Source organism: Phyllopteryx taeniolatus, chromosome 7, assembly GCF_024500385.1.
Source record: "Phyllopteryx taeniolatus isolate TA_2022b chromosome 7, UOR_Ptae_1.2, whole genome shotgun sequence".
NCBI classification, from domain to species: Eukaryota; Metazoa; Chordata; class Actinopteri; order Syngnathiformes; family Syngnathidae; genus Phyllopteryx; species Phyllopteryx taeniolatus.
This window is the reverse complement of record NC_084508.1, coordinates 15,306,818-15,321,570: the sequence shown is the minus strand read 5'-3', so window position 1 is coordinate 15,321,570 and position 14,753 is coordinate 15,306,818. Positions and strand designations below refer to the sequence as shown.

Below are 14,753 nucleotides of genomic sequence, written 5' to 3'. Positions count from 1 at the left end.
AAGGGTCGCGGGAGTGCTGGAGCCTATCCCAGCTATCTTCGGGGAGGAGGCGGGGTACACCCTGAACTGGTTGCCAGCCAATCGCAGGGCACATATAAACAAACAATCATACGCACTCACATTCACACCAACGGGCAATTTAGAGTCTCCAATTAATGCATGTTTTTGGGATGTGCGAGGAAACCGGAGAAAACCCACGCAGGCACCGGGAGAAAATGCAAACTCCACACAAGCGGGGCTTGGGATTGAACCCCGGTCCTCAGAACTGTGAGGCAGACGCTTTAACCAGTCGTCCACCGTGCCGTCTTTTTCAAAACAAATTATTGATATAAATGGACTTTCCCTCAGTATGAAATTTTTTGGCACATACCTGTAAACACAGTTCAGCAACGCCGCAATAATAGTGAATTTACAACAATTGCCATTATCGAAGAATACATAATTTTTCTCCACTGACTGTCCTTCAAAACAGAATCATCGCATACAAGGGGATCTGTCATATCAAAGCGACGGTTTCTGTTGTTGTAATACTGAATTCCACCCTAGAGGGTGACAGAAGTTACATTTTATTGCTTTACTATTTTTTTTGTCAAATGTACATATGAAGTCGAGCTACAGAAAATCCCAGTTGCGTGGAAGATAAACCCTGAAAGATTACCGACAGATTAAAAGCAATTTAATTCTGTGACCTTACCAATACTGTCTGTGACTTTCATGACAGTTTTGGGGCCTGTTGAACATGTAACTATTTATATTCATAATATTTTATGTAACTGTTTTGTCCAATAATTTTCTGACAGAAAAGGTTAGGAAGCTATATTGTCTTTATAATACAAAAAGCTCTTTACAGTGGGGCAAAAAAGTATTTAGTCAGCCACCAATTGTGCAAGTTCTCCCACTTAAATAGATGAGAGAGGCCTGTAATTTTCATCACAGGTATACCTCACCTATGAGAGACAAAATGAGGAAAAAAATTATAATCCAGAAAATCACAGCGTCTGATTTTTAAAGAATTTATTAGCAAATTACGGTGTAAAATAAGTATTTGGTCAATAACAAAAGTTCATCTCAATACTTTGTTATATACCCTTTGTTGGCAATGACAGAGGTCAAACGTTTTCTGTAAGTCTTGACAAGGTTTTCACACACTGTTGCTGGTATTTTGGCCCATTCCTCCACGCAGTTCTTCTCTAGAGCAGTGATGTTTTGGGGCTGCCGCTGGGCAACACAGAATTTCAACTCCCTCCAAAGATTTTCTATGGGGTTGAGATCTGGAGACTGGCTAGGCCACTCCAGGACCTTGAAATGCTTCTTGCGAAGCCACTCCTTCGTTGCCTGGGCTGTGTGTTTGCGATCATTGTCATGCTTAAAAACCCAGCCACGTTTTATCTTCAATGTCCTTGCTGATGGAAGGAGATTTTCACTCACAATCTCACGATACATGGCCCCATTCATTCTTTCCTTTACACGGATCAGTCGTCCTTGTCCCTTTGCAGAAAATAGCCCCAAAGCATGATGTTTCCCCACCCATGCTTCACAGTAGTTATGGTGTTCTTTGGATGCAACCCAGCATTCTTTCTTCTCCAAACATAAGTTGAGTTTTTACCAAAAAGTTCTATTTTGGTTTTATCTGACCATATGACATTCTCCAAATCCTCTTATGGATCATCCAAATGCTTTCTAGCAAACTTCAGATGGGCCTGGACATGTACTGGCTTCAGCAGGGGGACACGCCTGGCACTGCAGAATGCCAGTATGTTACTGATGATAGCCTTTGTTACTTTGGTCCGATCATTCACCAGGTCCCCCCGTGTGGATATGGGATTTTTGCTCCCCGTTCTTGTGATCATTTTGACCCCACGGGGTGAGATCTTGCGTGGAGCCCCATATCAAGGGAGATTATGAGTGGTCTTGTATGTCTTCCATTTTCTAATAATTGCTCCCACAGTTGATTTCTTATCTATTGCATATTCAGCCTTCCCAGCCTGGTGCAGGTCTACAATTTTGTTTCTGGTGTCTATGACAGCTCTTTGGTCTTGGCCAAAGTGGAGTTTGGAGTGTAACTGTTTGAGGTTGTGGACAGGTGTCTTTTCTACTGATAACGAGTTTAAACAAGTGCCATTAATACAGGTAACGAGTGGAGGACAGAGGAAGAAGTTACAGGTCTGTGAGAGCCAGAAATCTTGCTTGTTTGTAGGTGACTAAATACTTATTTTCCACCATAATTTGCAAAAAAAAATTCCTCATTTTGTCTCTCATAGGTGAGGTATACTTATGATGAAAATTACATGCCTCTCTCATCTTTTTAAGTGGGAGAACTTGCACAATTGGTGGCTGACTAAACACTTTTTTGCCCCACTGTACATGAGATTAGCCAGAAAAAAAACTGAGAAGATAAGAACCTTCAGTCAGATTCAGTGAATTTCCATAATCAGGACATACCCAAGCGGCTACAACAGCTGGCTGGGTAGCCGATGGGAATGTCCTTGGATAAGACAAACAGTTGCTTGCTGCCAGTGTTGCCACAGTTACCTTGAAAACATTATTTACTTTACTGATTATTCATTCATTCATCTTCGCCCTTTAGTTACTTTCGGCAGCTGCCAAGTGGCAGAAATATCACTTATCCACAGTACAAAAAAAGGCATTAGTTTAACCGTACCCATTACTTAGTAATGTACGCTACACAAGTTACAGAATGATATCATCAACATGAAGCAATAACTTAAATAGTGTAGTTGAAGCCACATTAAATCAACAACTTAGTGCAGACTTGACATGCCAACACAATACAGTAAGTTCCTAAATGCAAAAAAAGCACACTATTCTCAGTAGACTGCCGATTGTGGTCCATAAAAGCAACTGTGTGTGTGTGCGTGCCTTTGTGCGTCGTGTACGTAAATGCGAGAGTCTCACACAGACACACACCACAGTAATTTTGATGCGAAGAGCAAGAAAACTTTTTTTCTTACTATGTGACGTCGGCCGTGCAGCTCGTTCAACCAGCTCAGACGAAGTTGAGAGTTCGCACTTTTCATTGTAAATATTATTTTAGCTAAGTATTGTAAGTCCTTCAGTGAGACAGTCCTTACCCTCCATGACCGACTGATGATCGCCCACTCGATATGAATAATTAACCCACAAGTCATTGCGTGTTTAACACGCCAGTAAAACTGCATTCTTAATGTTTTAATAAAAAAGTAACGACAATCAAATACACTTTTTAATAAGGAAAATAACCAAAATAGTGTGGCGACAGTGAAATCCTGCATTTATTTGCAATTTTAATGGTACTGCAACGTCACTGTGCATTGTAGAATCAACAATCACTTCCCAATCGCTTTCTTCTATTCTTCTCAGTTAAATGCTACTCCACAGTTGTACTCCTCCTTGTTTTAATCACCAGCTAGAAATTACTGTTTGGTTAGAGACAATGATGCAAAAGTAACTATTATTGGATTGAAGAAGTAACTGTAGTCTAATTACTTTCCTGTGAAAAGTAACGTGTTACTTTGCTTGCTACTCAAAATGGCGGATTTTTGAAGTAACGCGTTACTTTGTAACAAATTACCAGCATCACTGCTTGCTGCTATTAGCAAGGCTAGACATCTTAAAGAAGTACCACCAGAGTTATGGAACAATAAAACAATACATTATAAAGGAAAGGCACTAAACCTTGTAAGTGTGAATATAAGTAATTTTGCCAAATCATAACATATCCCATTTTCCAATGAATGAAACAGCTACACTGCAATGCAAACAACTGTGTGGAATTCGACTAAAGTAAACTATACTTATAAATCCTATGTGAAAGGGTGTTGTACTGAAGTGCTTTATATGAAATCTAATACTAGGTATCTCAAAAGGAGAGAACCTTCTCGAGTTGAATAACTCACACTTTGAGTCGGGTGAAGTTGCCTCCAGGATAATAAAGGTAGCAGGATGGGAACTCAGTCACCCCCATTTTGGTCACAAGGTCTTCTTCAGTGCTGAGGACCCTACGCACTGCAACGTTTTCAAACTGCAACAAGTCCAAGGTAACCTGATGCACACAGGGAATACCAATGTCCTTGATACAAGGGGCCTTAGATGATGTGTGGGATGCCAAGCATTTTTGAATGTACAGTGGATATAAACAATACCTCAAATACCAGTTTTTTTGTGGTGTAAAAAAATTAAACCAAGATAACTTCAAAACTTTCTCCACCTTTGATGTAAATTATAACCTCGAAAAAAATATATTTGACATGTAAAATCAACAACTGAGGTAAAGTGGTTGCACAAGTGTGCACACAATCTTAGAACTGGGGATGTGGCTGTGTTCATAATTAATCAATCAATCAAACTTCTTAAATGGGAACCAGCACACACCTGCCACCATTTAAAGTGCCTCTAATTAATCTTAGATAAAGTTCAGCGGTTCTTTTTGTAGTTACATCTTACAGCACAAGCCATGGAGAGAGCTTCCACAGCATCAGAGGGATCTCATTGTTTTAAGGTATTAGTCAGACGAGACTAAAACTGGACACAGAGGTTGCCAAGAGGTCGACTGCACCATTGAATGACCTGAAGGAATTTCTGGGACGTATGAGCTGCTTAGTACATGTGACAAAAATCTCCCGCCATCATCATTTGTCTTTACTATGGGATTGGGTGGCAAGATGGCCTAAGCTTATAAAGGAAAAAAAAAAAACACTTGAAATCTTCCCAATGCATGTATGGGAAAATGTTTTATGGTTTGACGTAACCAAAGTTAAACTTTTTGGCCATAATTCAAAAAGGTATATTTGTCGCAAACACAACACTGCTCATCACAAAAAAACAACAACAACAAAAACAAAAAAAACAAAAAAAACATACCTACAGTGAAGCATGGTGATGTGGTAGTCATGGTTTGGGGCTGTTTTTCTTCACCTGGAACTGCGGCTTTAGTCATGTGTTAGTTCCAAATAATAGTCAATGTTAGCAAAAAACCTACTATAAAGCAAAACATGTCAGGAAAAAGCCTTCTAGAAACTCAAAACATGATTTTTTTTTGGTACCAGTTGCATGTTAAATGGTGGCAGGAGTGAGTTTACATTAATGGTGGGAAAAAAGTGTTGAAATGATTTATCTTGGTATGATATTTTTATATCACAAAAACGAGGTATTTGAAATGTGTAGACTTTTTTTATACTGTATCTGTATGCCGCGATGATGGAGAAGGGCGCTGTTACCTCTCTGCCAATGTAGGAGCCCACATCTTCAAAGATCAGAGCAAGGTGTCGTATGTTGTTGGTCTCCGAGAAGATGTCGATTTCGGCTTGGCTGGGTGTAAAAAATTAAGTTCCATTTTGCTCATGAGGAAACATTTAACATTCACCTAACATTTATTTACAGCTTTATTAAATAAAAACCAGTACATTGGTGCCTCATTTATAGTTTCAAATGTATCACTAAAAATGGGAGATTTGTGATTATAAGGGCGTAAAATTCAGTTTTTTATGATATAAATAGGAGGGGGAAAAAATGCTGGGTGACAAATGTTGCAGAATCTCACTTCTTGTTTTCTTTTTCCTGAAGTGTCAACTTTAAAATCTCCATTCGAACTGCTCTAAGTGCTAGAGGACTCTGCATCTTTTTGCACAATTGTCAAAAAAATAAAAATAAATGTACCGGCATTACCAGATAACTAGCAACCCTGCTCAGTGACTGTTTTTTTTTTTTTTTTTTTTTGTCAATGTCTTTCTGTCTCCAAAGTGTTCTGTAAATTGACTGTCTGTTGTCGTACTAGAGCGGCTCCAACTACCGGAGACAAATTCCTTGTGTTTTTGGACATACTTGGCAAATAAAGATGATTCTGATTCTGATGTCACAGTGTTGTGTGTTAATACAAGGCAGCCTGAAGGCTCCCACAAGATCTTTTCACAAGCATGAGGATGACTTCGACTGTTCCGGCTTCTACCAAACAATGGAATAGCTTTAGTGATTATTGCTTTATTCGAAAAGTCTAAACAAGGATTTCAGTTGCTTTAAGCGCCAAACGAGAAGGACTATATTTGAATGACAAAGCTGACTGCTAACTAGGATTTACACGATCAGGAGTTTTGGGGCCGATCAGCAAGTTTAAAAAAAGATGGACCGATGTGTCTATTTAAATTACTTGTTCATTTACTGTAGGCCTATTGTAATTAAACTACTTCACACACAGCAAAACCTTAGAACATGATTCAACAGAACACCTGTATGTTCACTTACAACCATTAGTGCTAGCACTAGTTTGCTAGGCTACATAACGTTTTGTTGCCTGCTTGCGAGCCATATCGTATTAAAAGTACATGAACATACCTCAAGCAAGCCTTAAACGAACATCCTCTCCTGAGCAACGGTGACCACCAACACACGTTTTCCCCATTTTGTTCTTATAAATACACGGTGCGATCCATTATTGCCGTTGCCATGGTAACGAGTGTATCTGGTCGCGTTTGAGTTGACAAGATGAAGCCCAGTGATCGTAAAACACGGGATGCGGTGGTATCGGAATACAAGATAGTATGTTGACTATGTAGCCGATGTTTTTTTTTTTATAACTAAATAACTTTACTGACGGTCAGATATGTATAGTACTACGTCAAAAGACACGCGACAAGGCTAAAAATAAACTAGCTTTTGGATTCAAATATACTGTACAGAATGGCGATGCGGCGTAAATGTCTTTTGCGGAGAATTATGACATTAAAGCCCATCAGCATAAAATGCTAATTATCGTCCGATACCGATCAAGCCAATCAGATCGGTGTAAAGTCTACTGGTTACCATTAACACACAAAAGTGGATGCTGGAAGACAGTTTTCAACCGCACAGGAATTTTTGGGCGTAACATTTTGACATTAAATTATTCAATACGTATACACTATACGTATAGAAAACATATACAACTATAAATCAAATGAGTTACAATTAGTACAAATCCTTTGTCATTTATGTGAAAAAGCAACAAGGCCATTGACTGCTCAGTTTTCCATGAATGTGTAACCGAGAAAGGTCTTAAAAGGGGCTCCCCGTGTTTAACACAGTGTGCTTTTGGTCTACCTGGTGGGCTCCAGTGGTGGGCAGGCTGGAGGCCACGGGTCTTGGTGTTTTTCCATTAGATCTATGATGTGGTGACGGAGAGCTTGGACATCATGGGGCAAACCTGGAGGTCAGTGAACATCAAACATTGGACATTAAACATTGATGTTTGTTTTGAGGCAGGGCCAACAGTCACCAGGTTGCAAAATGAACCCCAAATGATCCGACTTTAATGTTTGATCCACATCTGGTAAACCTATGATAATGGTGTACCACAAAGGCCATCAAGATTTGGGTCACCTTCACTATTCACCCACGTCTTATGATGTGTTGCAGTAGAACCCAAACTACAGGGCTCCAGACTTCTTTTTTTTAATTTTTTACTTGGAGTACAGTGGCCCCTAATTAAAAATTTTAGGGGTGCAAAGCAGAAAATTGAGGGGCGCACACTGTAAATCGGCTTGTAAAGTAAATATTTACATTCCCTCTTATTCTCATCGTATTATTGATAATACGCAGCCACTCATCCCGAAAAAAGAATTTCCTGCCTTTTTTCAACATGACAGTTTCCTCACAAATCAGTCGGACTCATAAACAGGATTTGTCTCCTCTGGGGAAAAAGTAAGCACTGATCGTCGTCTTCGCCATTGTTCATTGTTTACAAGAGTCATGTAAAACCTGTAGATTCGGCTGATAACCCCGTTGTTGCCCCCATAATGTTAACACGATCGGAAAAGCTTTTCCGGTCGCTTTTCATTGTTCCCTATGCTTTGTTTAGTGGTGCCGTGTGCATGTGCGGATGCCGTTCTCATGGGCTAACTCTATAGGAGCCTCACACAAAGGCTAAAAAAAAACAAAAACATGACAGACAGGGACACATCAATGATCGGCAGGAGTGCTTTTTGTTTGTTGAAACTTGAATTGTTTCATTTTACTTCGGGAGCATGCCGTTGCATTGACTGGCCGATGTGTTTACAAAAAGCCAACCCGATTGCCATGGGGACTGTGGTCCCTGGAAGTACTTGCGGTGTTTGCTAGAAGTCCAGCCCCGTCCGTGGCATAAACCCAAAAAGAAGTTACACCACCGGAAGTAGTCGCGTGAAAAGTGATACGCTGTGATTTGAATAAGACATACTGTACTGAACCCTGGCGATTGTGTAATTCATTTGGATAAGCAATAGGACAGATTGAATGTACAGTATATCACAACAGCTGGAACCACCATTGAAGTGGATCATCAGTATCAGACGTGGACATATAACTGCTTTTGCAATGTAAAAATGGCCAACTTGACTTTGACAATACTCAGCACGACTAACTCAAGTGATTGCGTTCCACCCGACTCCTTTCTTGTCATATATGAAACAAACCACAACAAAAAAGATTGCGCTCAAGTTGTCTTTCATTTAGCGAGAGCTTTCACTTTCGTGTCACACACAGCGCAACATTTGCTGCCACGGATCTCAATTTTAAATGGTGAAATAATTCTGTCGCGCGACTCGCTTTGGTTTCAACGTTTTTCAAACATAATTTGCAGTGGACTGTTTGTTGCTCATTGTCTGACGCTGTAAAACGAACCAATTCCAAATGACTGAAGGAACCGTGCCTATTTAGTAAACTAGCTCTTTGTTTGCAGTGGTCGTCAGCGTAAACAGTGGTAAACTAGCTCATTTGTGCATTATCGCCAAACATTGGGCTGAAATGTGGAGCAGAAGTTTGTCAGCAAATATTTAATACTGATAATGTAAAAAAGAAAATCTGCAAATTTACTTGTACTGTCCCAAATTTTAGGGGCAAAACGCAACAGTCTGGATTCTTCAGTCTGGAGTCCTGAACTTCATCCATAATAATAAATAATAATTTTGTAGTATTATCTCTCTGACAGTGTGAGTCAAACATTTTAATGACAGAATGCTTGATATAACTCTTGTATTGGACTTCATTATATTGTGCAGGTGTATCTAATGGCATGGTCAGTGAATGTATTGTTGAACCACCTCTGTGTGAACAATGATACCTTTAAAAGTCTGTCCAGCAGAATCCTCTCGGCTGTAGGCATGAAAGAACTGGGAGGTGAAACAAAACAAGAGAGTTTTGGGTTACACTAAAATCAGAGGAAGAGGTAAGATCAAATTGGGCAGTCCTCACACTGCCATGAGAGAAGCAAAGCGACGTTGTGTAAAGTTCGGTTGGCAAGCAGCCATCTTCCTCAGTCCACCTCGACCCTTAAATCCCCACTGGCTAAAATGACTTGCAGATGTATAAGCTTCATTGTGAAATTGAAAAGAAGGAGCCCTTTGTTCAATTCACCTTTACTGGTGGACAACAGGGAGAGAGACAGTGAAAGGTTTTGATTAGGGCTGCAACTAAAGATTTTTAATTATTGATTAATCTGTTGATTTTATTTTGATTAATCAATGAATCAGATGAAAAAAGATTAATTTCAATCCCATCCATCCATCCATCCATTTTCTGAGCCGCTTCTCCTCACTAGGGTCGCGGGCGTGCTGGAGCCTATCCCAGCTGTCATCGGGCAGGAGGCGGGGTACACCCTGAACTGGTTGCCAGCCAATCGCAGGGCACATAGAAACTAACAACCATTCGCACTCACAGTCATGCCTACGGGCAATTTAGAGTCTCCAATTAATGCATGTTTTTGGGATGTGGGAGGAAACCGGAGTGCCCGGAGAAAACCCACGCAGGCACGGGGAGAACATGCAAACTCCACACAGGCGGGGACGGGGATTGAACCCCGCACCTCAGAACTGTGAGGCTGACGCTCTAACCAGTCGGCCACCGTGCCGTGTAATTTCAATCCCTTTATACAAAATAGGACATAATTTAAAACTTGACAGTGCGGAAAATGCACAGATATAAATGTATTGTGATTAAGAGACCGGCACTGTTCGTAACATGCCAGAAAATGAAAGAAAACTATTTTCCAAACTAAAAGATGTTTGCAAATGTCTTATTTTGAAGAAACACAAAGATAATCAGTCTGCTCTATTATTATAAGAAAAAAACAATTATTAATAGTATTTACTAAGAGTGAAATGATTTTCATAATTAAGTTAAACTTAGTCTCTAAACAATTAATCGATTACCAGAAATTATCAATTAATTTGATAATCGATTAGTTGTCGATTAATCGTTGCACCTCTAGTTTTGATGTTTCAATGTTTTAAGGCTGACTTTTTATCAAAGGCAAAATTAAATTGTCAACTGTCAGATCTAAAATATCAAAATCATCATTCATTCATGAATGACGTCATTGATTGGCTCTGCAAAAGACATTTACTCCGCGTCGCCATCGTGTACAGTATATTTGAATCCAAAAGCGTGTTTATTTTAAGCCTTGTCGCATGTCTTTTGATGTAGTACTGTAAATATCTGAAAACCAATAAAATTATTTCAAAAACAAAAAAAAAACATGTCGGCGGTGTGGGACAGACAACACGTAATGCCTGGATCAGACTAAAAGACAAATTTGGTCTTTCAAGATTGCAGTATGTCAGACTACTACTACTTGTATTGCAATACCACCACATCCCGTCTTTTGCAATCACGGGGCTTTATCTTGTCAACTCAAACACGACTGGATACACTCGTTATCAAGGTGACAACATTGCAACGCGTGTATTATAAGAATAAAATGAGGAAAAACATGTGCTTGTGGTCACTGGTGCTCGGGAGATTCCGTTCATTTAAGGCTTGCTTGAGGTATGTTCACATACTTTTAATAAGATACCGCTCGCAAGCAGGCGATAAAACGTTATCTAGCCTAGCAAGCTAGTGCTAGCACTAATGGTTGTAGGTAAACATGGCGGTGTTATGTCAAATCATGCTCTAAAGTTTTGGTGTGCGTGAAGCAATTCAATTACAATAAAGTAATTCAATTACAATAAAGTAATTCAATTACAGGAAGTTAGCCCCCCATGATTTCTGTCATGTTGTCATGTTGGTTTGACCTGACTGATTAGAATACATGACCTGACTAGAGCAGTGATTTCGAACCTTTATGGAGCGAAGGCACACATTTTACAATTGGAAAATCTCACGGCACACTAACAAACAAAAATGTCACAAGAAGTAGATTCTCAGTAATTACTGTATGTACTTCCTGCCATCTAATAGAAGAGCATTTATTGGTTGTGTCTGTCACTATGCCTCACTGGCATAACTAGAGGAACAAAGATACATTATTTCTTGTAAATGAATAATTTTTTGAGCAGTTAAGTAAAATTTGATAATTTCCCACGGCACACCTGAAGATTGCTCATGGCAGACTAATGTGCCACGGCACAGTGGTTGGGAATCACTGGACTAGAGAATACTTTTGAAGATACTCAGTATACAGTACACAAGTATATACAGTAAATGTACAAGTCTTTTAAATAGACACGTTGGTCCATCTTGTGATCGGATCAGTGATCTTTTTTTTTTTTTTTTTTAAACTCTCTGTTCGGCCCCAAAAATCCTGATCGTGTAAAGCCTAGAACATACCTCAAGCAATCCTTGAATAAATATCCTCTCCCGAGCACCGGTGACGACCACCACACGTTTTTCCTCATTTTGTTCTTTTCTTCCCCCCACACAAACACACACAGTACATTGGTATATCAGATTGTTGTCGTTGCCATGATCACGAGTGTATCCGGTCGCGTTGATTGGTGACACGTTTTCTGGTTCCGCCTGTCCGACAGTGTTTGATTTGACAAGATAAAGCTTAGTGATCATAAAAGACGGGATGCGGTGGTATCGGAATACAAGATACTATTGCAGTAGTTGTCACCGTCTGACTGATATACGGCAAGTTTTTGTGGCAGTAGTCTGACAGTCCAATCGGGAAAGAAGAAATTTGTCTTGTAGTCTGATCCAGGCATAAGATTTGAGACTTTACTAGCATTAGCAACTTGTAGGGAACACGTGTTACCTTCAAAGTTGGATATCCTCTGATACCGAAGGTTATGCAGACCTTCCTATTATTCTCATCAGCACAGTCAATGGCTGCCAGGTCAACAGCGGGCTTCCACTCTGTAAGATAGACCATCAAAACACACAACAGATATTATTATCAAACACAGGTTGCAGAAAAATGCACAGTAAAGAGAACATAACATACGATTACATGACATAACATCAGATAACGCAACGTAACATTCGCTAAGATACGATAACAAAACATACAATCTTACCGCTTGTGGTATAAAAACAAGCGACTGGAGTGCATCACTGACCGTGTCATACTTGACCACATTCATTACAATATGAACAAATTAGAGAAGATACGATAACAACATAGCATGTGTTAAGTTGAAATAAGGAACAACATAAAACAACACAACGTATGATAAATTAAAATAAGGAACAATAACATAACACAACATACGATAAGATGAAATAAGGAATGACATATGAGATAAGATAACACAACATACGATAGATAGATAGATAGATGGATAGATGGATAGATGGATGGATGGATGGATAGATAGATGGATGGATAGATGGATGGATAGATGGATTGAGTGGTCCTTCAGTGCCAGCCTGGTACACACCTTTAATGTCTCTCGCCAGTCGTTTATATACGGGGGAGAAGGAGATGCAGTGTCCACACCACGACGCGTAGAACTCCACCACGATAGCCGAGCTGGAGTTGACCAAAACAGATTTGACATTGTCCGGGGAGAGCGCGACGATTTGATCGGAGCCCGTGTACAGTCCGGCCTCCACCGCCGAGGACAGCAAGAGCAGCCAAAACGTCAGGCAGAGCACGGCGACGTGTCGGGGGTATTTGTTCAATTCTTCGCTCAAACCGGACGTGGCTCGGTTGTAGCGCCGCGCCATCTTCCCCGGTTGTGTCACTCGAACGCCAAGGTGACCACCACCGGGAGAAACTTTTAAACACGGCAGCAAGTTTCTGACCACTACTGGCTTCACGCCACGTACAGCAGGAGCATCTAATTATTCCGGGTGGGCCTCCACGCTGGCCTTTACGGTAAAAGGACGGAAATTACCTAGCGAGAGCAAGCAAGGCGTATTGTGTCGGTGACGAACCATTGACGATTCCTTCTTTTCGACGTAATTTTGTTCGGTTTTCCAAACCTGGCTTGCGGCTAAATGATGGTAAATCTGTCAAGAGAGAAAACAAAATCTTACATTAATCCGAGCACGTCACTCTTGATGTTGCTCGATTTGCGGAAGAGGGGGGCGGCAATTCCGGGTTTCAAAATAAGAAACCAGAAACTGTGCGGTATATTTACAATACTGTACGCTAACAATGTTTCTCATTTTTTTATTTTATTTTTTACACCGACTACCACCTCGAAAAATACTTGGTTCTCCAAGTACCACCATCATCACCAACATTAATTGCAGTGACTTAGTAGGCCTAAGCGTTCATCAAAAAAACAAGGTAGAGATTTTATTTTCATATTATATGATTATTTTCAATAAACTGTAATACTGTAAGATTATGCAAATTTTGAATGTTAATACTCTTAAAAAATAGGAAATTAAAATACTTCCCTCAAATGATTAAATTAAAATATATTCCAAATTAAAGTTTAATAACAAATGTAATTACTCTAATGTTCAGTTAAATGTTCACGTGATTTATAGGCAAGTTTATTTGTATAGCACTATTCATACACAAGGCAAATCCATAGTGCTTTACAGAGGCAAATAAATATTTTAAAAAAACATTTAATGAAAAGTTAAATTCAAGATAAATTCTCAACTTTCTAAACCTAAACAGTAAAATGACCAAACACAGATTATCAAGTTAAAATCACAAAACAAAAGCAAAAATCTTTGTTATTAAAAAAAACAACAACAAAAACAACAGGGAATGTTGAATATCTAAATATTTTAAACCACAGGAAACACGGTTTCGTAGTGGTTAGCATGTCTGCCTCACAGTTGCGAGCGTTCTGGTTCGAATCTTGGCTCAGACCCTCCTATGTCGAGTTTGCATGTTCTACCCATGCTCTTCCCATATTCCAGAAAACATGCATGTTAGGTTCAGTGAAGACTCAAATTGCCCGATTACTTATTATTATTATTATTTATTAACTGATGAATGATTGATTGATTTATTTTTATTTGGTCTTGTTTAATGATTAAACAAGACCAAATAAAAAACACACGACACGGCGTGATCTTGTACTCACCAACCATTTTGAAAGTAAGAGCTACTTCTTGGTTACCGATTAATGCAAGGGCTACTAGTTTGATATACACTTCTGAGGCTGCTTCAGCTTCAACTACATGTCAATTACAGGTTATTCAAATAATGATTATTTTTATCATAGATTATTATTTCTTTTCATAAATTGATTATGATTCAATTACTAGTTTGGTCCGTAACATGTCAGAAAATGGGGGAAAATGAGCCATGACCAACCCATAACTGGTAAAGAGAATGGATGGAATGTATCACTGTAGTATCATCTAAATGGATCAGCATCATTGTATACATAGACACAGCAAACACAACAGAAGACAACCACCAGTGGCGACGTTTGTAAGTGTTGTATGTGGTGAATGAGTCTTATTTTTTATTTATTATTATTTGCATGCTATCAAGGTTATCAAGTACAGACTGTGATGAGACAGCTTCACAAAGAAGTGGTTTGTAATTTGTTGACAGTTGTGTGTGCGCTGTTGTTGCAACACTATGTGCCAGCAGCTCTGGACTTTTG

At 39.5% G+C, this 14,753-nt stretch overlaps 1 protein-coding gene across 1 annotated transcript in view; it reads right to left on the bottom strand.

The window, feature by feature from the left end:
* Positions 1-13,285, bottom strand: part of qsox1 (quiescin Q6 sulfhydryl oxidase 1) — a 45,695-nt gene extending 32,410 nt beyond the window's left edge. The window contains exons 1-6 of the mRNA XM_061778988.1: positions 12,609-13,285; positions 11,984-12,084; positions 9,068-9,116; positions 7,072-7,174; positions 5,217-5,307; positions 3,897-4,042 (exon numbers count right to left, since the gene is read on the bottom strand). Coding sequence (XP_061634972.1) covers positions 3,897-4,042; positions 5,217-5,307; positions 7,072-7,174; positions 9,068-9,116; positions 11,984-12,084; positions 12,609-12,897 — 779 coding nt within the window. The 5' untranslated portion in view covers positions 12,898-13,285. The remainder of the gene's footprint in view (positions 1-3,896; positions 4,043-5,216; positions 5,308-7,071; positions 7,175-9,067; positions 9,117-11,983; positions 12,085-12,608) is intronic.
* Between the last annotated feature and the right edge of the window lie 1,468 nt (positions 13,286-14,753).